This window comes from Gastrolobium bilobum, unplaced genomic scaffold (assembly GCF_033153095.1).
Source record: "Gastrolobium bilobum isolate Gb01-03AN ecotype WA unplaced genomic scaffold, APGP_CSIRO_Gbil_v1 utg19851, whole genome shotgun sequence".
NCBI classification, from domain to species: Eukaryota; Viridiplantae; Streptophyta; class Magnoliopsida; order Fabales; family Fabaceae; genus Gastrolobium; species Gastrolobium bilobum.
In genome coordinates this window covers 95346-113927 of record NW_026895776.1, presented here as the reverse complement: position 1 = coordinate 113927, position 18582 = coordinate 95346, and the positions used below count along the sequence as shown (strand labels likewise).

General features: G+C 34.0%; 3 protein-coding genes across 5 annotated transcripts; 2 read left to right on the top strand and 1 right to left on the bottom strand.

Annotated features, from left to right (window-relative positions):
- Positions 1–4412: 4412 nt before the first annotated feature.
- Positions 4413–5395, top strand: LOC133295812 (probable calcium-binding protein CML46). The gene has a single exon (XM_061494674.1). It carries the CDS (start codon positions 4743–4745, stop codon positions 5358–5360), a length of 618 nt encoding a protein of 205 aa, XP_061350658.1. The 5' UTR covers positions 4413–4742; the 3' UTR covers positions 5361–5395.
- A 2039-nt stretch (positions 5396–7434) lies between these two features.
- LOC133295800 (pentatricopeptide repeat-containing protein At5g39680) lies at positions 7435–11279 on the bottom strand. Its single transcript, XM_061494653.1, has 3 exons — positions 11053–11279; positions 8005–10381; positions 7435–7801 (listed from the first exon to the last, which is right to left on the bottom strand). Exons 1-2 carry the CDS (start codon positions 11277–11279, stop codon positions 8281–8283), a joined length of 2328 nt encoding a protein of 775 aa, XP_061350637.1. The 3' UTR covers positions 7435–7801; positions 8005–8280.
- Positions 11280–13636: 2357 nt separating this feature from the next.
- LOC133295811 (uncharacterized) lies at positions 13637–18485 on the top strand. 3 transcript variants are annotated; one of them, XM_061494672.1, is made up of 6 exons: positions 13637–13759; positions 14500–14695; positions 15418–15656; positions 16501–16599; positions 16878–17026; positions 17977–18485. In XM_061494672.1, exons 2-6 carry the CDS (start codon positions 14517–14519, stop codon positions 18187–18189), a joined length of 879 nt encoding a protein of 292 aa, XP_061350656.1. In that variant the 5' UTR covers positions 13637–13759; positions 14500–14516; the 3' UTR covers positions 18190–18485. The 3 variants fall into 3 exon arrangements, with proteins under 3 accessions (XP_061350656.1, XP_061350655.1, XP_061350657.1); XM_061494671.1 differs by having other exon boundaries at positions 13707–13861; XM_061494673.1 differs by lacking the exon at positions 16501–16599 and having other exon boundaries at positions 13707–13861.
- The last annotated feature ends 97 nt before the right edge of the window (positions 18486–18582 follow it).

Sequence of the window (18582 nt, the reverse complement as noted above, 5' to 3'; positions counted from 1 at the left end):
ACTTCTTCCTTTTAACAAACATTTGAAATTACAAGAGTCAATAAAAAAATAAGAAAGAAATGCAATGATATTAATAAAAAAAAGTAAAACCTAATATGCTTAACAAAAATAGAGAGTAAAACTTAATATAATTTTCTAAATCAGTAAAACATAATATAATTTTTAACAAACATTCAAAATTACTAAGCGACAGTTCTCCACATATCTTAAGCTATATCAGTCCTCCATGTATTAGCATTTTCTCGTTCCTGTTCTTAGGTTTGACTAATGGATTAAAAATTATCTTCTTCATTTGGTATCAGAGCTACGTGTATATGATTATAAGACCCAATTTTTTATTTATTAAAATAATTCTAAATTTGCATATAGAACCTAAAGTTCATGATAAAATTTTGTTTGAAATTTTTTGCTATTGATCTTGGAGACCTTGGGGTTTTTTTTTTCTACGTGATGAGAGTTTTCTAACCATATATCATATGCATATTTTCATTGAGTATTCTAAGAAAATTTTGAATCTAAATTTCTGGGTTTTTTTTTTTTTTGGTAAACAATTTCTAGGTTTTATTACATGAAAGTTTAGAAAAAATTTCAAATTATTTTTAATTGATACATTGAAACCTTAAATTGCTTTGGGGTTTTAAAAAAATAAGCTTTTAGTTATCTATTGACACAAAAATTATTTGAAATCGTTTCTTATAGCGAATGAATTTTATTCATGAATGTATTGTTACGAAATATAGTGTTTATATTATGAAAGTTTCAATCTTTTTTGGAATTGATATTGTTTCACTGATGTAAAACAAAAATTGGATTGAGGCTTTTAGTTTCCTTGTTGTTTTTCTATTGTTTTATGTTGTTTTTAATACAAAAATCATACATTTTTGTGCCAAGAAAAATCGCAACTTATAACTTGAAAAATGTTTTTTTAAACTTTCAAAAGCTCTCAAAAATCTTCTGCTTTTGAGATGGGTTATATTAGAATATTATTAGTTTGTTGTTTCTGGGTTGTTTTGTGATGAACATTGCTAAAAAAATATATTGTTTTTGAGCTTTGACGAAGCTCCTATGACAGAATCTGGTTTCGAGCGGGTCAACCCATCAAAGGAAGAAGAAGATACTGCAATAGAGAAATCTCAAGAAATTCTAGTGTTTATGGTGAAATTGTGAGAGAGACATCCTATTTATACTTTTCACTAAAAAGTCTTACGAAATCCGCACCAATAGAAAATACATTAAAATCGTCATATTTTTGAATACCACAAGATTATTTTTTCTTTATTTAAAATCATGATTGAATACCAACGAATTTGGATGACTCTAAAATAATCTTTTAAAATCTTCATTGAATACCACATGACTTTTTTTCAATCCTTTAAAATCCTAATTGAATATCAATGAATTTTTTTGTCTAAAAATATTCCATTAAAATTCCTTAAAATCTCAATCCAATATATCCCCTTAATGTCTCTTGCAAACAAGGATTGTTGTGACAATTACCGAGGGAGTGTATTTTTGGTGCAGGTACACCTTTCCCAAAAATAGAAAAAAAATCAAGATATGAAAATAAATAAATAAAAATAATATAGATAGAAATGTAATAAAAAAATTTATATTCTGGAAAAATCGAGCACTTTAAAAATTCTTTTACCGATTGAGGTTCTTATCTAATCGAAGGTAATGGGGATTTCACACTTTTGAAAGATCCGATTAAGGCAACATCCACGTGGAATTTCACACCATCTGAAGTAAACATTTAGTGGGCTTTCTCATTGCTACAGTTGTGCATGAACTAACAAAACTTGGGTTGGAAAAAATAAAGTGGTGTATATACGTCACCGAATTTCACATCAATTTCTTGCAAATTCACTGCACCCATTTCAATCTCCCACATGAGACGCTTCAACTACCAACGTAAAAGAAACGATGGAATTTGAGCAGCTATTCCTGTTTCACATTGACCACGCATTCTTTAAGGAATCAGACAAATGTAGACAGAGTTTACCTATGTTTCTAAGTAAATGAAGAGTTATGGACTTTTCAGCCATTGAGGAAGGAACTAGTGTAAAAATGTTACATGGTCTTAAGGTCTTCCCCCTTTCCTTTCAGCTTCTCCTAAAGTTCGTACCTTTAATTAAAAGTTAACGCTCCCATTTCATAGAATTAATATCTTGTCATAAACTACTAAACTAGTTCCGTATAGGATTTCCACAATCAAAATGGCGTGGCAAGTAGGCATAGACCCGTGCATTGCGCGAGCGTTTACAAATTTGGCTACAATATAATAACATTATTATTATTATTATTTAAATACAACAATTCTTTCTCTCTATTTTTAATCTTCCAAACTTGTTACCAATTATAAAAGATATAAGAAACTATCTAATTCTCGGTGTGAACAATGAGAAAGAACATAAGACAAAAATAAGAAAATTGTAATAGTTATAGAACAATGAATGAATGAGCAGAGTATAGACTTTTTTTTTTTACTCTTTTGCCCTTTTTAAAATAAAAATTATTAGTATACCCCCGTTTTTATACTATTTAAAAATTTGACCTTTTACTAAAACTTAACAACAATCTGCCTCTATTTGATAGTTGGTTGGTTAATGTAATCGATTACATGAGTCATATAATTGATTACATGACTCAAATCTACTCTAAAACTTCGAAATGTTATAACTTTTGGCTCGAGGGTCCGGCCGAATCAGATTTTTTTATTTATTTCACATGACTTTTTGAGAGCTACACGTATTTTTAGTGTTGGAAAGTGAAAATAAGAATAGGAATTAAATAACATCATTCGCAGAGATAAAATATACCAAACAGGGCATAAGGATGCATTTTTTTTTGGGGGGGAGGGGGAAACTTGACCAAGTTCATCTCGAAAAGTTATGTGGAATAAAAAAAATACCTTATTCGAGCACTCGAGGCCAAAATTATGACCTTCTAAAGTGTTACGGTAAAATATCCCAAATATAGTGCCACATTAAGTCTTGTGATACCACAAAGTCTCTCCTTAAGTCCAATATTATGAGTATATGACCATAGAAACTCGTTTAATTCAAAAAATCTTGTGATAAAAAATTCATATGACTCCGTTTACTGATGTAATTGATTACATTAGTTAATTGATTACATAGTCTAATCAAAGGTTGAACAGGAGCATATTGATGTATAATTTTGGAATTGAGATAAAGTAGTAATTTTTAATTTAATCAGAAGTAAAAGGGTAAAAAAACCCGAAGAATATATGAAATAGTACTAGAAGATCAAGAGACACATGTAGAACTTCTTAAAGCTATTAATATTGAATATTAACATTAAAATGACATAATAATTAATAGATGTTAAGATACTACTCAAAAGTTACTCAATGGAAGCTTGACAGTTCTCTAAATATGTTGAGGGGCTCAATTGATAACTACGTATAGAGCTGGTAAAACGGGTTCGGCTCGGCGGGCTAACTCGCTCAATCCGTCAAACGGGAAGAGGTGAGCTGAGTTTATCAACCCATCTCAAAAGCGGAGCGGGCGGGGTGAGCTCATTTTTTGGCGGGTTGATGGCGGGCATAGGCGGGCCGAGGCGGGTCAGTGTAAAATAGGCTCGGGCTGGCGGGCCAACCCGCCAAACGGGACGGGGCGGGCTGAGTTTTTTCAGCCCACTTTCAAAAGCGGGACGGGGCGGGCTGACTCATTTTTTAGCGAATTGATGACAGGGTGGGGCGGGGGCGGGCCGCCCAATTTGCCATCTCTAACTACATACAAGTTGATGCGACAAGCTAGACTAAAGTAATCCAAGTGGATGTTTCATAATGCACACTTAAAAAAAACTATATATTACAAAGGGTGAGTATCATTTTACGTAAGTATAAATTATACGTTTTATCCTGATTGTTACATTCTTTATCTTGATTATTGTTTTCATTTATATTTAATAGCTGTAATTTTTTAATTATACGAACCCCTGAAAAACTTCTTATTTTAACATCGATATATATAAGATTAATATGAAATCATTAGGATTGGTCTAGTAATAAGGAATTGGAATAATTTATATTAGATTATAGGTTCAATTCTCACTTTTGTATCCAAAAAAGATATAAGATTAACATGCATATCGCTATTGTAAATATATAATATGTGATATAATTATTATAAGTGGGGGAAACATGACAGGCAACGTGATTATTTTTCTTTAAATGCTTGGAAACCCAATACTCGGACACTTCTAGGAAACTACTGAACAATTTGTTTGTTTCCATTTTGAGTCTACCATTAAGCCTGCCATAAAAGTCTTGAAGGAAATACATTAAAGAATCAATCAAACCAGGAAAAGACATAAAAAAAAGCAGGCCAAGACTAAGCAACCTCTCTCTTTCAAATGACCACCGCAGCCAAACAGAAACTCCATATATGCTTGAATTTAGAAACAGGAAGTTTCCTTTGTTGTTGCCAAGAAATGACCATTTTATTCTATATATCTATTCTAGCACTTTCTTTCCACTCTTTCTAAATGCAATTGTAAGGCACCTTCCTTCCCCTTTCAAAGCTGACCATTCTGGCTGATTCAATGTTCCAAGTTCCAACTTATAGATTATATAACAAACCCTCTAGCCACCCTTCAAACCATAATATAACTTTCTCATCTTCATAGGGTAAATAGAAACTTAACAATATTTGAGCCTTATCAACAGGGATCAAAGAATTCTAACTCTTCATCTATATTTGAGAATATCTGCAAAAATGGTTCTTAGCCACCTTGACTATCTTATTGCAGAGAAGAAGACATCACAGAATGATGGCAACTCAACTTCTCCCTTGTGTGGCTTGGTAGACCTTGTCATATACCTTACATTTTTTCACAAAATCCGAGAGATTATCTCAGGTTTCTTGTTTTTCCTTTTGCAAAAACTTCATTCTGGTAATTCAAAGGTAAGTGGAGAGGAGGAGCAGGTTGCAGAATCTGAGTTTAGCCACCAAGAGAATGAGTCAAATGGCAGCAGAGAAAGTGAGAAGCTTGAGAGGGATGAAGTCAAAATGGTGATGGAAAAACTGGGATTTTTTTGCAGCTCAGAAAGTGAGGAACTTCAGGAAACGTATGGTTCCAAGGAGCTTTCTGAACTGTTTGAGGAGCATGAGCCAAGCCTGGAGGAGGTGAAGCAGGCTTTTGATGTTTTTGATGAGAACAAAGATGGGTTTATTGATGCAAGGGAGTTGCAGAGAGTTCTGTGTATTTTGGGATTGAAGGAAGCAAAAGAACTTGAGAACTGCCAGAAGATGATCATGAACTTTGATGAAAATCAAGATGGAAGAATTGATTTCATTGAATTTGTAAAAATTATGGAAAATCGCTTCTGCTGATTTCTTTGTTCTCTTGTTTAAAAAAAAAAATGAGTCCGTTTGATATATTCTTTGTGCTCTTGCCTCTTTATTTGATATATACTTTTTCAACATGTTTGGATTTCATAGAATCCAACATATTAAAAAATAAACACATTGGAAAATTGTATTTGTCGTCAGCCCTCATCAACTATGATGGAAAGGGTTTGTATGAGCTAAAATCCGTTAATATAACCTGACAAAGAAAAGTATATATATATATATATATATATATATATATATATATATATATATATATATATATATATATATATATAAGATGAAGAAAAGCCAGTTGATAGAAGAACAAGAAAGTACGGAAGAAACATAGAAAAGAGAGTTATGTGAGATGAACATATATATCTCTTCTAAAAGTCAAATGTTCCTATAAAGTTCTAAACAGAAGAATCGAAGTAATCTACTTTTGAAGTCCCTTATAGAGCTCCTAATAAGTCCAGGTAAAGACAAATTATTGCTGGGAGGATTAAGGAAAGGTAATTATACAGTTAGTTCACTGAAATTTGCTTTGGATGTCTTATTATACCCAACATAATACCACTTTTAAGGGCAAGGATTTGGAAACTTTTGCTGCCCTCTGAAACAGATTCTTTTATTGATGTTTGAGTGAGAAGTGTTTAAAATTTTTCTTGCCCCTCGTGACGATCTGGCTCATTAATATATCCAAGTGCAATCTGAGTTACACTTACATATGTTCACATAATGTGTAGAAGCCTGGGCTTTGTTGTTATTGTCAACTATTACAATAACATAAACTGAATTTGCAGATGCTAACATGCTGGAATGGTAGTCCAATCTATCTCGGAACTTGGAATTATCTGCATTAATTCTTTGGAGAATTCGGAAGAACAGCAACCAAAATAGTTTTGATAATTGTATTCTCCATATTTCTTGGGAATGAATCCTCTCATGTGAAAAAGTGATCATGTGGTCATGTTATTTGATCACAACCACTCATTAAAAATTATACACTTTTCTCTCTCTTATCTCATCATCAATGAGTGGCTGTGATCAAATAACATAACCGCGTGATCACTTTTTCACATAAGAGGATCCATTCCAATATTTCTTACCTTCTAGAGATGATAATAAAATCCTTCTACCTTAGGTAAAAAGTTAAAAAATATCATAAAAAATGAAGAGGTTCAAAAAGAACTTGTGCAACTTGAATAAGCAGCAAATGCCATCCTTCTGCTCGATCTAAATTTCACCTACCTCAACTACATGAGCTAGAAGAATTGTCTAGTAGTCAACAAAGCTATATCATCTCTTTTATTGAAATGCTGCATAAATATATTTTATTACAAAAATGGTCCCTTGGTATGGGTGGGGGAAGGTTGTTGGACTAACCACGAGTAATGAGACTAATAGGAATTGAACCTGATATCAAGTGCTTCCAAAGGAAGCTAGGTGGGAATACGTTACAAGATCAGTAGCTGCATTAATATAATATCTTATGTAATTATCAAACATTAGTTCCCATAACCACTCTCTAAAGCAACTCAAAGGGAAATTTCATCTCCGCCTCTTTTTATCGTTGCACCGATGCAATATGAATATTTGTCCCCTAGAAAGTAGATAGTTGTTATACAAACTAACTGTAACATGAGAATGGAATTAACTTAAAGAAACTTGTGGCCCACATGAAGTCCCTGGGAAATTACTTGGCCTTTTCTTGCTTGCTGGGATTATCTGGTTTCAACATCAAAAGCTTCTCTGTAAGCTCTAACCATTGAGATAGCCATACATTATAGAAACCCAACCAAAGAACCCCAAAACTGATTAGTTTGGCTTGACTGGAATTGATTCAGGGAAACTCTGGTTCATCCAATCAACCAGCATCCCCTAGCAGTTAAAATTGTTCTAGCCCTGGAATTAAACTACTCAAATTCATGTTCAATCTGTTCAGTTGGCTGCAAGGTGAATATACACACCACGTACAATTCTAGAACGTTGCAGATCACTAAAAAATGAGGTTACATCTCAGTATTGCAAAGCCACAAGAGAAGTAGGCTGCTTTTCATATTGGAGTGTGTACTGGGCACTATTTAATTTGGATAGCATTTATTTTGTTGACTTGAAACTCTTTGTGAAGTGTGAAGTTGCTTTTTCTTCCTATTATGTGAAATAAAAGATCAGAAATTCAATAGAAATAAGAATTTCAGTGGCATCTGGAAGAAGAGTTAGTTATAATAACAAAATTTCAATTGGTATCCAGCCCCAAGAGACAGAAAAAGAACGCCACCATAAGGTTGCTGATGCTCACCAATAACATCTCGGAAGAGAATTTAGTATCATTTGGAGTGGTAGAAATCTTCGGCGATCCCATTCTAATACAGTCAGCTTGAAATATCAGTTATCCATTGCTTGAAGATATTTCAGAAATGCAGTTGGTATAGTTGCTCCTGAGTCATGGACAAAAATGATAAATACATGAGTTACTATATCATTCCAACTGACCAAAGCTAACCATGCAAAACCACCAATGGAATTCATGATAAAGCTCTCGCAAATCTCATCAAGAATTAAGTTACATATACGAAAGAAAAGAAAAGAAAAGAAAAGATACAAAATGTTTGAAAAACTGCAGAGAAGTCTGAGTTTTTACCTATCAACCATTTCAGTGACTCCTCTTTTCAGCGCAACACAGAAAGATACAAAGTTTCTATATCACCAATGATTTATTTTAGACCAAACGAAAATTGAATTGATTTCAAGAAACTTAGACCACAAGAAGATCCATAAAATTTACACAGATGTTATCCAAGTTGAATAGACATTCTCAGACTATGCTTGATACCCTTAAGATGCAGTCCGTGCTAATGTGGTGTAGAACCTACAATATTCACTTCAAACAACCATGACTGCAAAATTTATGTAAATGCTACCAGTTGTCAGCACAAGTACAGGATCCATCTCGAAAATGATGAAAATGGCTAGCATCTCTAACAATTATCAGCCTGTTTGTGACCTTTGATATTAGTTTTAGAGCAGTGTGGCAATCATCACACATCCGTAGGTTTTTAATTATGCGGATAGGTGCTGGTGAAGGTATTTTCATGAGGCCATATGCTATGGCCAGCTTCTCACTGTGATAACTAAGATAACCTTCCTTTTGTTCATCTTCAACATCATGCAGCACAGCGGCAATATTTGGCACATATCCTATTGGCTTAATCATTTCCAACAAGAGTTCGACCTTCTTATAAATTTGAATAGACTCGGGATGGTTACTGTCTTCTGAAAGAAAGACATGGATTTCATTTGCTATCTCCAGCCAGCTTACTCCAGGTTCCTTCTTAATGTTTCTTTCCCTCATCAGTTTCCGAATCGTCATGACTCCATCCCACCTACTTGCCTTGGCATACATATTTGATAGCAATGTGTATGTCCCCACATCATGAGGGTCCATTTGTAAGACAGATTCAGCAATTCGTTTCCCCAAGTCATAATTTCGATGAATGTGGCATGCATGAAGCAAAGTTCTCCAGGCAACAACATCCCACTCCACTTGAGTTGTCTTCATGAAGTTCTCAGCTTCATCAAGCAAACCAACCCTGCACAAAAGCGCAACCATACAGGTGTAGTGCTCCAATCCAGGCTCAATCTTAAAATTTTTCATTACCTGGTTCAAGTAATAAAATCCTTCCTGTACAAGACCCAAATGAGCACAAGCAGAAAGAACCCCGATAAAGGTTACATAGTTTGGACATTCTCCAGCAGACACCATGCCTTGAAACACTAATAAAGCCTGTTTACCAAGTCCATGATGGGAATACCCACATATCATAGCATTCCAACTAATAATATCTCGATATATCATATCTGAGAATACATTATACGAGGAATCAATGCTGCCACTCTTGGAATACATATTTATCATAGCATTCCTAACAATGACATGATTCTTTAAACCTAATTTCTCAACCTGAGCATGTAATAGATCACCATGTCTCAGTGCCACTATCCCTGCACATGCATTAAGAGAAACTGCAAAAGTGTACTCGTTAGGCAGAATATCTTCTCGATCCATACATGTAAAAAGATTCAAAGTCTCCTCAAAATAACCATTTTGCAAATAAGCAGTCATGATGGCTGTCCACACAACTACATTCTTCTTTTGCAAGCCATCAAAAACTTTCCTTGCATTCAAAACTTCACCACATTTTCCATACATGTCTACCAGCATACTACCAACAAATTCATCAAACATCAAACCACCCCTCAACAACCGGGCATGAACTCGCAAACCCAATTGCAAATCTCTAATCTGAGCACAAAGGCCCATGACACTGACATATGTAACATTATCCCAAACTACACATTCATCCACCATCCTCCTCAAGACTTCCACAGCCTCTTCCCTAAGCCCAGATTCCACAAGTGCATTCAAGACAGAGTTATAAGAGAAGATATCGTTATCATGCCCACAAGGCACTGTATCCAAAACCTGCAATGCTATCTTCACATGAGAGCACCTTGAGTACATGTGAACAAGCGTACTCTTCACATACGGATGAGACACAAATCCAAACTTGAACAAATACCCATGACACTGCATCCCCTCTTGGACTCTCCTACTATGAGAACAAGAAGAAAGAACAGTGGTGAACACATACTCATTGGGGCATGCATTTTGCAATGAAACCATGTTTTTGAAGAGCAAAAGGACTTCCGAGTGATCCCCACCGTGCAGATACCCCGCCATTAAAGCATTCCAAGAAACCACATTTCTCTGGGGCATTGCATCAAACACTCTTCGGGCAAGACACAGTTGGCCACATTTGACATAGAGATGGATTAGGGAGTTGAGTTGAGTGATGTCAGAGTGCTTTAAAGTTTGGTTGCGAATGAGCAACTGGCTATGTATGGCTTTGCCAACTTGTAGCCATTTGGCGTCAGCAGAGAGTTTCAAAAGCTTAATAAGTTCTTCAAGGGATGCCAGGTATCTCCAAGACACAGGCACCGTTGCATGACTGCACTTTCTGCCCAAAATTCATTTTAATAAAATAATTTAGTCTCAAATGTATTTTAAAATTATTAAATTTGATAAGAAAAAGAAAATGATAGAATATTATCTAACATAAAGATACATTGATATTAGTTTTACAGCAATGTGGCAATCATCACACATCCGTAGGTTTTTTATTATGCGCAGGGTTCCCTAGAATGCGGCCTCTAGAATGTAACATTCATTTTCTAGATAGAAGTGTTGTTAAAACACTGAGGCAATTTTCATACCTGGGAGTTAAAAATTCCCAGAATATTAATGAAAACCATTCCCATTGGGGAGGTGAGGACTTTACATTCCCATAATGTGCAAATGATTTTAACAAGTAGAAGCATGACATTACCCACCCACCCCCTCTGTCAACCTTCTCACACTCTATTCGCCAGTACCACCATCACCCTACTGCAGCTGCCACTCAACACCAACTCCATTGCTACCACACAATCACCCATGCCGCCACCACACTGACCACCAATTTTGTCACCAACCCTACCATCATTGCATTCTAAAGAGACCATCTTCAAGCATAGATATTCATGTTCATGCCAAATAAATTGGAAGAAAAAACATGCCGTATAGGAATAATTAGTAAAACTGGATATTGATTCTGAAATAAAGGAACATTCTAAAGATATAACGAATTACCCAGACAAGCCCATTACAATGGCAGGGGAACTGGTTCCATCATTAATAAGGCACCAATTATCTGAACTGGTTCGAAGAAATCGTTCCTCTAAATGCAATTGCTGCAAAATAGGCAGCCCTCTCAACCTAACCAGCTTCATCAATGGAAAACCTGCTTCTCTTGCCTTGCCCACCATAGCCATTATCCAGTGCTTTGCTTCTGCAATTGAATGAAACATTGAAGACATTCATAAAAGACATGTGGTCTGCTATAATAACATAAACAAATGAAAGATCAAATGAGTGTATTCCCAGACTTAAAAATCAAAGCTTTAGCCTTTTAATAAGTGCCTCCTTCCTCCTGCTCAGATTCAATTCAGATAATTGGAAGAAAACAAATCTACATAAGCTATTTGCTTGATTTTTTGTTATTAATTTTTCTCATTTGATTTAAACCAAATAACAATAATAATAACTACTTACAGCATAAATGCAAACTTTTCAACTATCAACTGAAGAACAATAAAAAAGCGTTTAAATGAAAATTGAGAACATTAAGAACCAAAAGACAAAGTGATAGGTAATTGCAAAGAATGAGAATGAGGGATTCAGCAAAAATATAAACAACCCAAATGAAAGACTCCCAAAACAACACAAGAACTAAAGCCGATTAATGAAAGCAATCCCTATTTTATTTACCAGAGCAGAATCTATTCCAAAACTAATTGAATGATTTCAGAATGTATAAGCCAATTAAAGACACATTCTATCAAACAGGTCGTGAGCAACAAAAAATTTCAATTTGACACATTCTATCAAACAGGTTGTGAGCAACAACAAAAAATCAAACAAGGTTTCTACATCATTGTCTCGGAGCAATTTGCAATTCAATACCATTCATGGAAAGTCCTTATTATTTGAAGTCTACATTCTTCTCTCTAATATCTAATGTCTTTGACTTAATCTTTCATTGCCGAATTGGGTTCAGTTGGGAGCATTCAAAAGTATTGAAAATTGAAGAAGCAACAATTTCCCACAAGACAACTTTGAGCTTACCCACTCGCAGATTACAACGTTGAAAGCAGGGTAGCTATTCACACTTCACAGTGTGAGGTGAGATGCAAATTTTTGGGAATTGAGACGAACATCATTATATTTGTGAATTGTGAGCACTCTTCGAATGTACTTAAATTAGGATTAAATAGTATTAAAAAAAATTTTATAAGATATTATACCAATCAATTTCATCGTTAGAGATTATGTCGATCCAACGATTATATTTATTTTCCTCTTTGTATGGTTATAATTTTTCATATTTAAATATGGGAAATTATAACCTAAGTAAAAATAAATATTAAATATTAAATATGGAGAATCATAACTATATAAAAATGAAAATAAATATAACCGTTGGATCAACATAATCGATCTAACGGTGAAATTCATTGGTAATAACATTGATAATAACACTAATTGGTTGTTTTTTTGTGTGAAATATAAACGAATTTGTTAACGGGTGCTCTATTTATATGGTTTTAATCTTCTTTTTTTAAATATTAATTTCTAATCTATTAAAAAATAGATAGAATTAAAATAAAAAGTTAAATTATTTGGATAATAATAGATTTCCCTTTAACAATTATCTAAATGTATGATAATGATGTATTCAAAATTTCAAATACAATAACCAAAAAACATAAAATACACATGAGTGATGTTGATAAAACATCATTTATTTGCAAGGGTTATATATCTCATAAGCTTGTTCCAATCCATATTATTGCTCACATCATTTTTTTTTTATTTTTTAAATTGTTATAAAGGAAAAGTTCAAAAGATTTAATCTTTTATCTCTTACTCCCTTATATCATTTTTAATTGCTAACATAGGTAAAATAGATAAATTAATTTAATTTTCAACGATGTTAAAAATTTATTTGGATAATTTTTTTAAAAAAAATAAGTAATAACAAAAAAAAAAATACAGGAGTTAAATGATTCTGGAAGAAATCATACCTAAAAATTTTTATCCTTTCCCAAAGTTAATTTTACATGTGATAGGATATTGTTAGTGCCAAATAATATTATTATTAATGTTACTATTATATTTTAATCATTGATTTTCGTCAATTAATTATTATTATTTTTACAAATCAAACTCATTAATTAATTATTAATTCACAATAATGATAATCTGACAAACATCAACAGTTAAAATATGATAGTAACATTAATAATAACATTATTTGATAATAATAATATTCTATCCCAAAAAATAATATTTATGAGTTAGCGAGTTCACAGGTTTGAGAAATATTTAATATGCTCTAAGACCACCCAATGATTTGGTGCTCTCTCTCACAACACTAATTTTTTCTTTTCCTTTTTATCTCTACTATTTTTCTTTTTTTTTAATTTTACTCTTTCAGAACCATATAAAAAATAGTGGTGACGAACCGGAATAAATTCTCTCCAGAGGTTGACTCCTAAGTCCTAACCCGATCACAATTTTTTTTTCATTAAATTTTTCCGACCCAAACACAATTGTTTATTAAAGGGGTTGACCCGATCATAGATATTCCGTGTCGGGTTCGGATTGGGTTGACGGGTCGGGTTATGAATTGCCACCTTATAATCAGCGAGTAAAGGAGTGATAAAATGTGCATCTCATCTCACACTGTGAAGTGTGAAATAGCTACCTTGCTTTCAACGTTGTAATCTGCGAGTGGGTAAGCTCAAAGTCGTCTTGTGGGAAATTGTTGTAATTCTTCAATTTTCAATACTTTTGAACGCTCCCAGCTGAACCCAATTCGGCAATGAAAGATACTAAGGTTCAGTCAAAGACATTCGATATTAGAGTCAATAATGTAGACTTAGCATAATAAGGACTTTTCATGAATGGTATTGAATTGCAAATTGCTCCGAGACAATGATGCATAAACATTATTTGGATTTTTTTGTTGTTGCTCACAACCTGTTTGATAGAATGTGTCTTTAATTGGCTTATACATTCTAAAATCATTCAATTAGTTTTGGAATAGATTCTGTTCTGGTAAATAAAATATGGAGTGCTTTCATTAATCAGCTTTAGTTCTTGTGTTGTTTTTTGGGAGTCTCTCATTTGGGTGGCTTATTTTTTTGCAGAATCCCTCATTCTCGTTCTTTGCAATTACCTTTGACTTTTTTTTTCGTTTCTTAATGTTCTCGTTGTTGTTGTTATTTGGTTTATAACAAATGAGAAAAATTGATAACAAAACAAAATCAAGTAAATAACATATGTAGATTTGTTTTCTTCCAGTTATCTGAATTGAATATAGTAGATTGAGCAGGAGGAAGGAGGCACTTATTAAAAGGCTAAAGCTTTGAGTTTTAAGTCTGGGAATACACTCATTTGATCTTTTATTTGTTTATGTTATTATAGCAGACCACATGTCTTTATGAATGTCTTCAATGTTTCATTCAATTGCAGAAGCAAAGCACTGGATAATGGCTATGGTGGGCAAGGCAAGAGAAAGTTTTCCATTGATGAAGCTGGTTAGGTTGAGAGGGCTGCCTATTTTGCAGCAATTGCATTTAGAGGAACGATTGCTTCGAACCAGTTCAGATAATTGGTGCCTTATTAATGATGGAACCAATTCCCCTGCCATTGTAATGGGCTTGTCTGGGTAATTCGTTATATCTTTAGAATGCTCCTCTATTTCAGAATCAATATCCAGTTTTACTGATTATTCTTATATGGCACGTTTTTTCTTTTCAAATTTATTTGGCATGAACATGAATATCTATGCTTGAAGATGGTCTCTTTAGAATGCAATGATAGTAGAGTTGGTGACAACAATGGTAGTCAGTGTGGTGGCGGCATGGGTGATTGTGTGGTAACAATGGAGGTGGTGTTGCGTAGCAGCTGCAGTAGGGACCGTAGGGTGATGGTGGTACTGGTGAATAGAGTGTGAGAAGGTTGACAAAGGGGGAGTGGGGTGGGTGGGTAATGTTGTGCTTCTACTTGTTAATATCATTTGCACATTATGGGAATGTAAAGTTCTCACCTCCCCCATGGGAATGGTTTTCATTAATCTTGTGGGAATTTTTCACTCCCAGGTATGAAAAATGCCTCAGAGTGTTTTAACCACACTTCTATCTAGAAAATGAATGTTACATTCTAGAGGCCGCATTCTGGGGAACCCTGAAGGATTAAGTTAATTAGATGCACCCTTAAGTTAGAAAATGTTGGGACATCTTCCTTTCCTATTTATTTTTTTTTGGCTACGTGCCAGGTCACTTGTTGATTTGCTTTATTTGTGAAATGCCTCCTTCACTCCTCCCTCACACACACAGTAAGAATAAGCAAGGGGAAAATACTTAATTTCAATGTGGAATATTTACATAGGAAACTTTCAGAACTTGTTGAAGTCAAGTCTGTGTTGCGAGATCATATACCCATCATCAGAAGGTTTACCGGGGGAGGAACTGTTGTTGTTGACCATGATACTATATTTGTTACTCTGATATGCAATAAAGATGCTGTTTCAAATGTGCAACCTTTTCCCCGCTCTATCATGTCGTGGAGTGGTCTATTATACAGTGAAGTTTTTGAAGGGCTTGCTGATTTCCGTCTCCGTGAGAATGGTACATTGATTGATTCCTGTATCAATATGCTTTTACTATGTTTCTGAAACCATTTTACTACCAGTTTTTTATGTGTTAGATGGACATTGAAAATCGATAGTGTGGAGTTGCTTGAACAATTTGCATTATTCATGTTTCGTTCTCAGCAGTAGATTATTGATGAACCAGTGTGAAAGTCTTAAAATTTTGTTTTGTTTCTTCACAAATTATGCATGTTATACGAGCTGAAGTTGTGTTTTATTCTGTGGTCAAAATCTTGTGTCTCGGCTTTTATTAATTTTTGTTTCTTGTTGTGCGTTAATAGTTGTAATCACATTGCTTTAAATTAAATTAGTAATGTGTTGAAGGTTTGTATATTTAATCTTGTCTTTGGTGATTACAAATTTTGAGATTTTATTCTGGTTCTTGGAAACTAGAATTTCGAAATTACAATATTATAAATAATCATTGGCAATTTCATTTATTGTGCATAACTGTCATACTTTTTAGTAATTTAATATCAATCATTAGATTGATTTGTTGGGTTTAATTTTGTGTAAATTAAACCGTGATTCTTTTCTGTTTGTGTAACAGAAATAGAAATGGCAAGTTCCTCCAGCAACTTGGTGAATGCAGTCACTTCTATTCCAACTTCTTATAATGAAATTCCTATGTTTCTGTCTACTTTTGTGTAGTTTCTTTTGGCACTTCCATTTTCTCTACAAAACATGTGTAGGTATCTTATTTGGAAGCACACATTGCTTTTGATTTTGCTCTGAGAAACAAGTAAACCGATTCCATTGGTCAATTTGAAATCTTTGTTTAAATTCTGTTCCGGATTTGTAACTCGGATGGGCCTATTTAGGCATAACCTGGAAGCCCATGTATCATTACCCGGATATGAACCCGTCTACCCGGAGTCCAAATCGTGAGCCCTTCTCAGAATGCCGAAGTGGAGCCCAGAGTATGGCTGCAATCCACATCTCTTTCCACCTATACGATAATAAATCACGATCATTGTAACTGCCAAGTTAATAACTGCCCCATATCCCTTAATAATAACCGTTAATATAACATATATAAGGGGGAGGATTAAGTTCAGGGGGAATTAAGTTCAGATCAACCATAAGCACTATCAAACCAATTTAACCTTTAATGTTCACACTGAACAAATTCCAACATCTGTTTCATGAAACTTATAATGAATTTCTGATTGGATTCTTATTTCCTTTGTTCTCAAAGATTATGTTTTTGGTGATCGCAAGTTTGGTGGTAATGCTCAATCTATAACCAAGCATCGGTGGATACACCACACATCTTTTTTATGGGATTATGATGTCAAGAACATGTCTTATCTCAAGTTACCTGCAAAGGCACCAAAGTACCGATTGGTAAGATTATATTTTTATCTTTCTTTTCGCTGCACTGGAGTTATTGATATGCTCTGTGCTCACTATCTTCTTTTGGTTGGGTCAATGTGCTGTATCCCGTGCATATTTTTTATGGGATTAAAAAGTTGTTATCATATTTTTTGTACTTTTCATTTGGGTTCGTTTGCAGCGAACCCAACTAGTTTGGGATATAGGTGTTGTTGATGCTGTGTTGTGATGTATAAGGTTGTTGTTACATATTTTTCTGCTTCAAGTGGCTTGATGAAAAGATAATATGGGATGATATTATAATCTTCTATCCGATGATACAAAAATGCCTTTGTCTAGTCAAATCATAACACAAATGTGGCTTGTTCGTAATCTCCACCTTCCTAGCATATTAAAATTTTGAGTAAATTACTCTCTCCTAGAAAAGGTACCAAGTGCAGAGAGAAAGAATAGAGAAAGAGTTTATTGTATGTGAAAATGAAATGTTTCTTCACAATGAATTGCATCCACTACCTATTTATCGTGTATATGCTAACAGAATTGCATAACTAACTTTAACTGAATGAGCTAATTAGCACACATGGGACCTCTATAACAGAAGCAGTTCTCTTCCTTTACATCCTATCTCGTACTTTGCATTTACTACATATATTCTGCTATGACTGATTTTAGTTGAATAAAAGTCAAACTATTTTAGTCTACTCCTTTAGTGACATTTAGCTCCAACTAGGAGTCCTCTGCAATGAATGGCAAACCTTACTTCTTTTTTGCTTTTCTTGTGTGTCTCTGTATAATTTGAATAGGGGTTATTGTTGTCTGTAGATACATCAAACTTACATGTTTTAAGTTTATTTTCCTTCAATTGTATTGTTGTCTGTAGATACATCAAACTTACATGTTTTAAGTTTATTTTCCTTCAATTGTTTATCAATCCATGTTCACATTTGATTGCTATGGTGCAGACGAGAGGTCACCATGATTTTGTTTGTCGAATGAAGGAGTATTTGCCAAGATCAGAATTTATAGAGAGAACTATAAAGGCAGTTGGAGCCCAGTTTTCTGTGAAATCCATTAGTTTGGAGTCTATAGACATTACCTCTGTTTCTGAATATGTCCATACCACAAAGCTTCTCACAGAGCAGGAAATTCAGGAAGCTTGTATTATTCAAACTTAAAAACGTAGTTACAAAGTAATACAAAAAAAAAAACGTAATTACAAAGGACTGGCACTAATTTATAAGGTAGTGTGCAGAGAGAATTCCTCGATGGGGGAATTGGGGATGCTGCTGGGGACCTTGCTTTCCCAAGTTGAGTGCTGATGAAATTTGACTGCTATGTTATGGTATTTTGTTGTCTAATTATTTTTTTCTCTCGACTATAATTTCTTCTGACCAAATTGTGCGTCATTTTCTTTTGGAAGAGTATTTCCGATGTTTACGGTGATAGATATTATCTTTATTTTGTTCTTAATTTTCAACTATTATCTTATTATTTTTAGATGACAATTTTTTCTGTATAAACTTATCGTTATTTATTTATTTATTCTAATAATATGATTATATTTGTTG

Bases quoted from the DNA above. Each gene is read 5' to 3' on its own strand.
- LOC133295812 (XM_061494674.1), top strand. From the start codon at position 4,743: ATGGTTCTTAGCCACCTTGACTATCTTATTGCAGAGAAGAAGACATCA.
- LOC133295800 (XM_061494653.1), bottom strand. From the start codon at position 11,279: ATGTCTTCAATGTTTCATTCAATTGCAGAAGCAAAGCACTGGATAATG. The intron at 10,382-11,052 runs GTAATTCGTTAT...AATTTTGGGCAG, and splicing joins ATTGTAATGGGCTTGTCTGG to AAAGTGCAGTCATGCAACGG.
- LOC133295811 (XM_061494672.1), top strand. From the start codon at position 14,517: ATGGCTATGGTGGGCAAGGCAAGAGAAAGTTTTCCATTGATGAAGCTG. The intron at 14,696-15,417 runs GTAATTCGTTAT...ATATTTACATAG, and splicing joins ATTGTAATGGGCTTGTCTGG to GAAACTTTCAGAACTTGTTG. The intron at 15,657-16,500 runs GTACATTGATTG...GGGCCTATTTAG, and splicing joins TTTCCGTCTCCGTGAGAATG to GCATAACCTGGAAGCCCATG.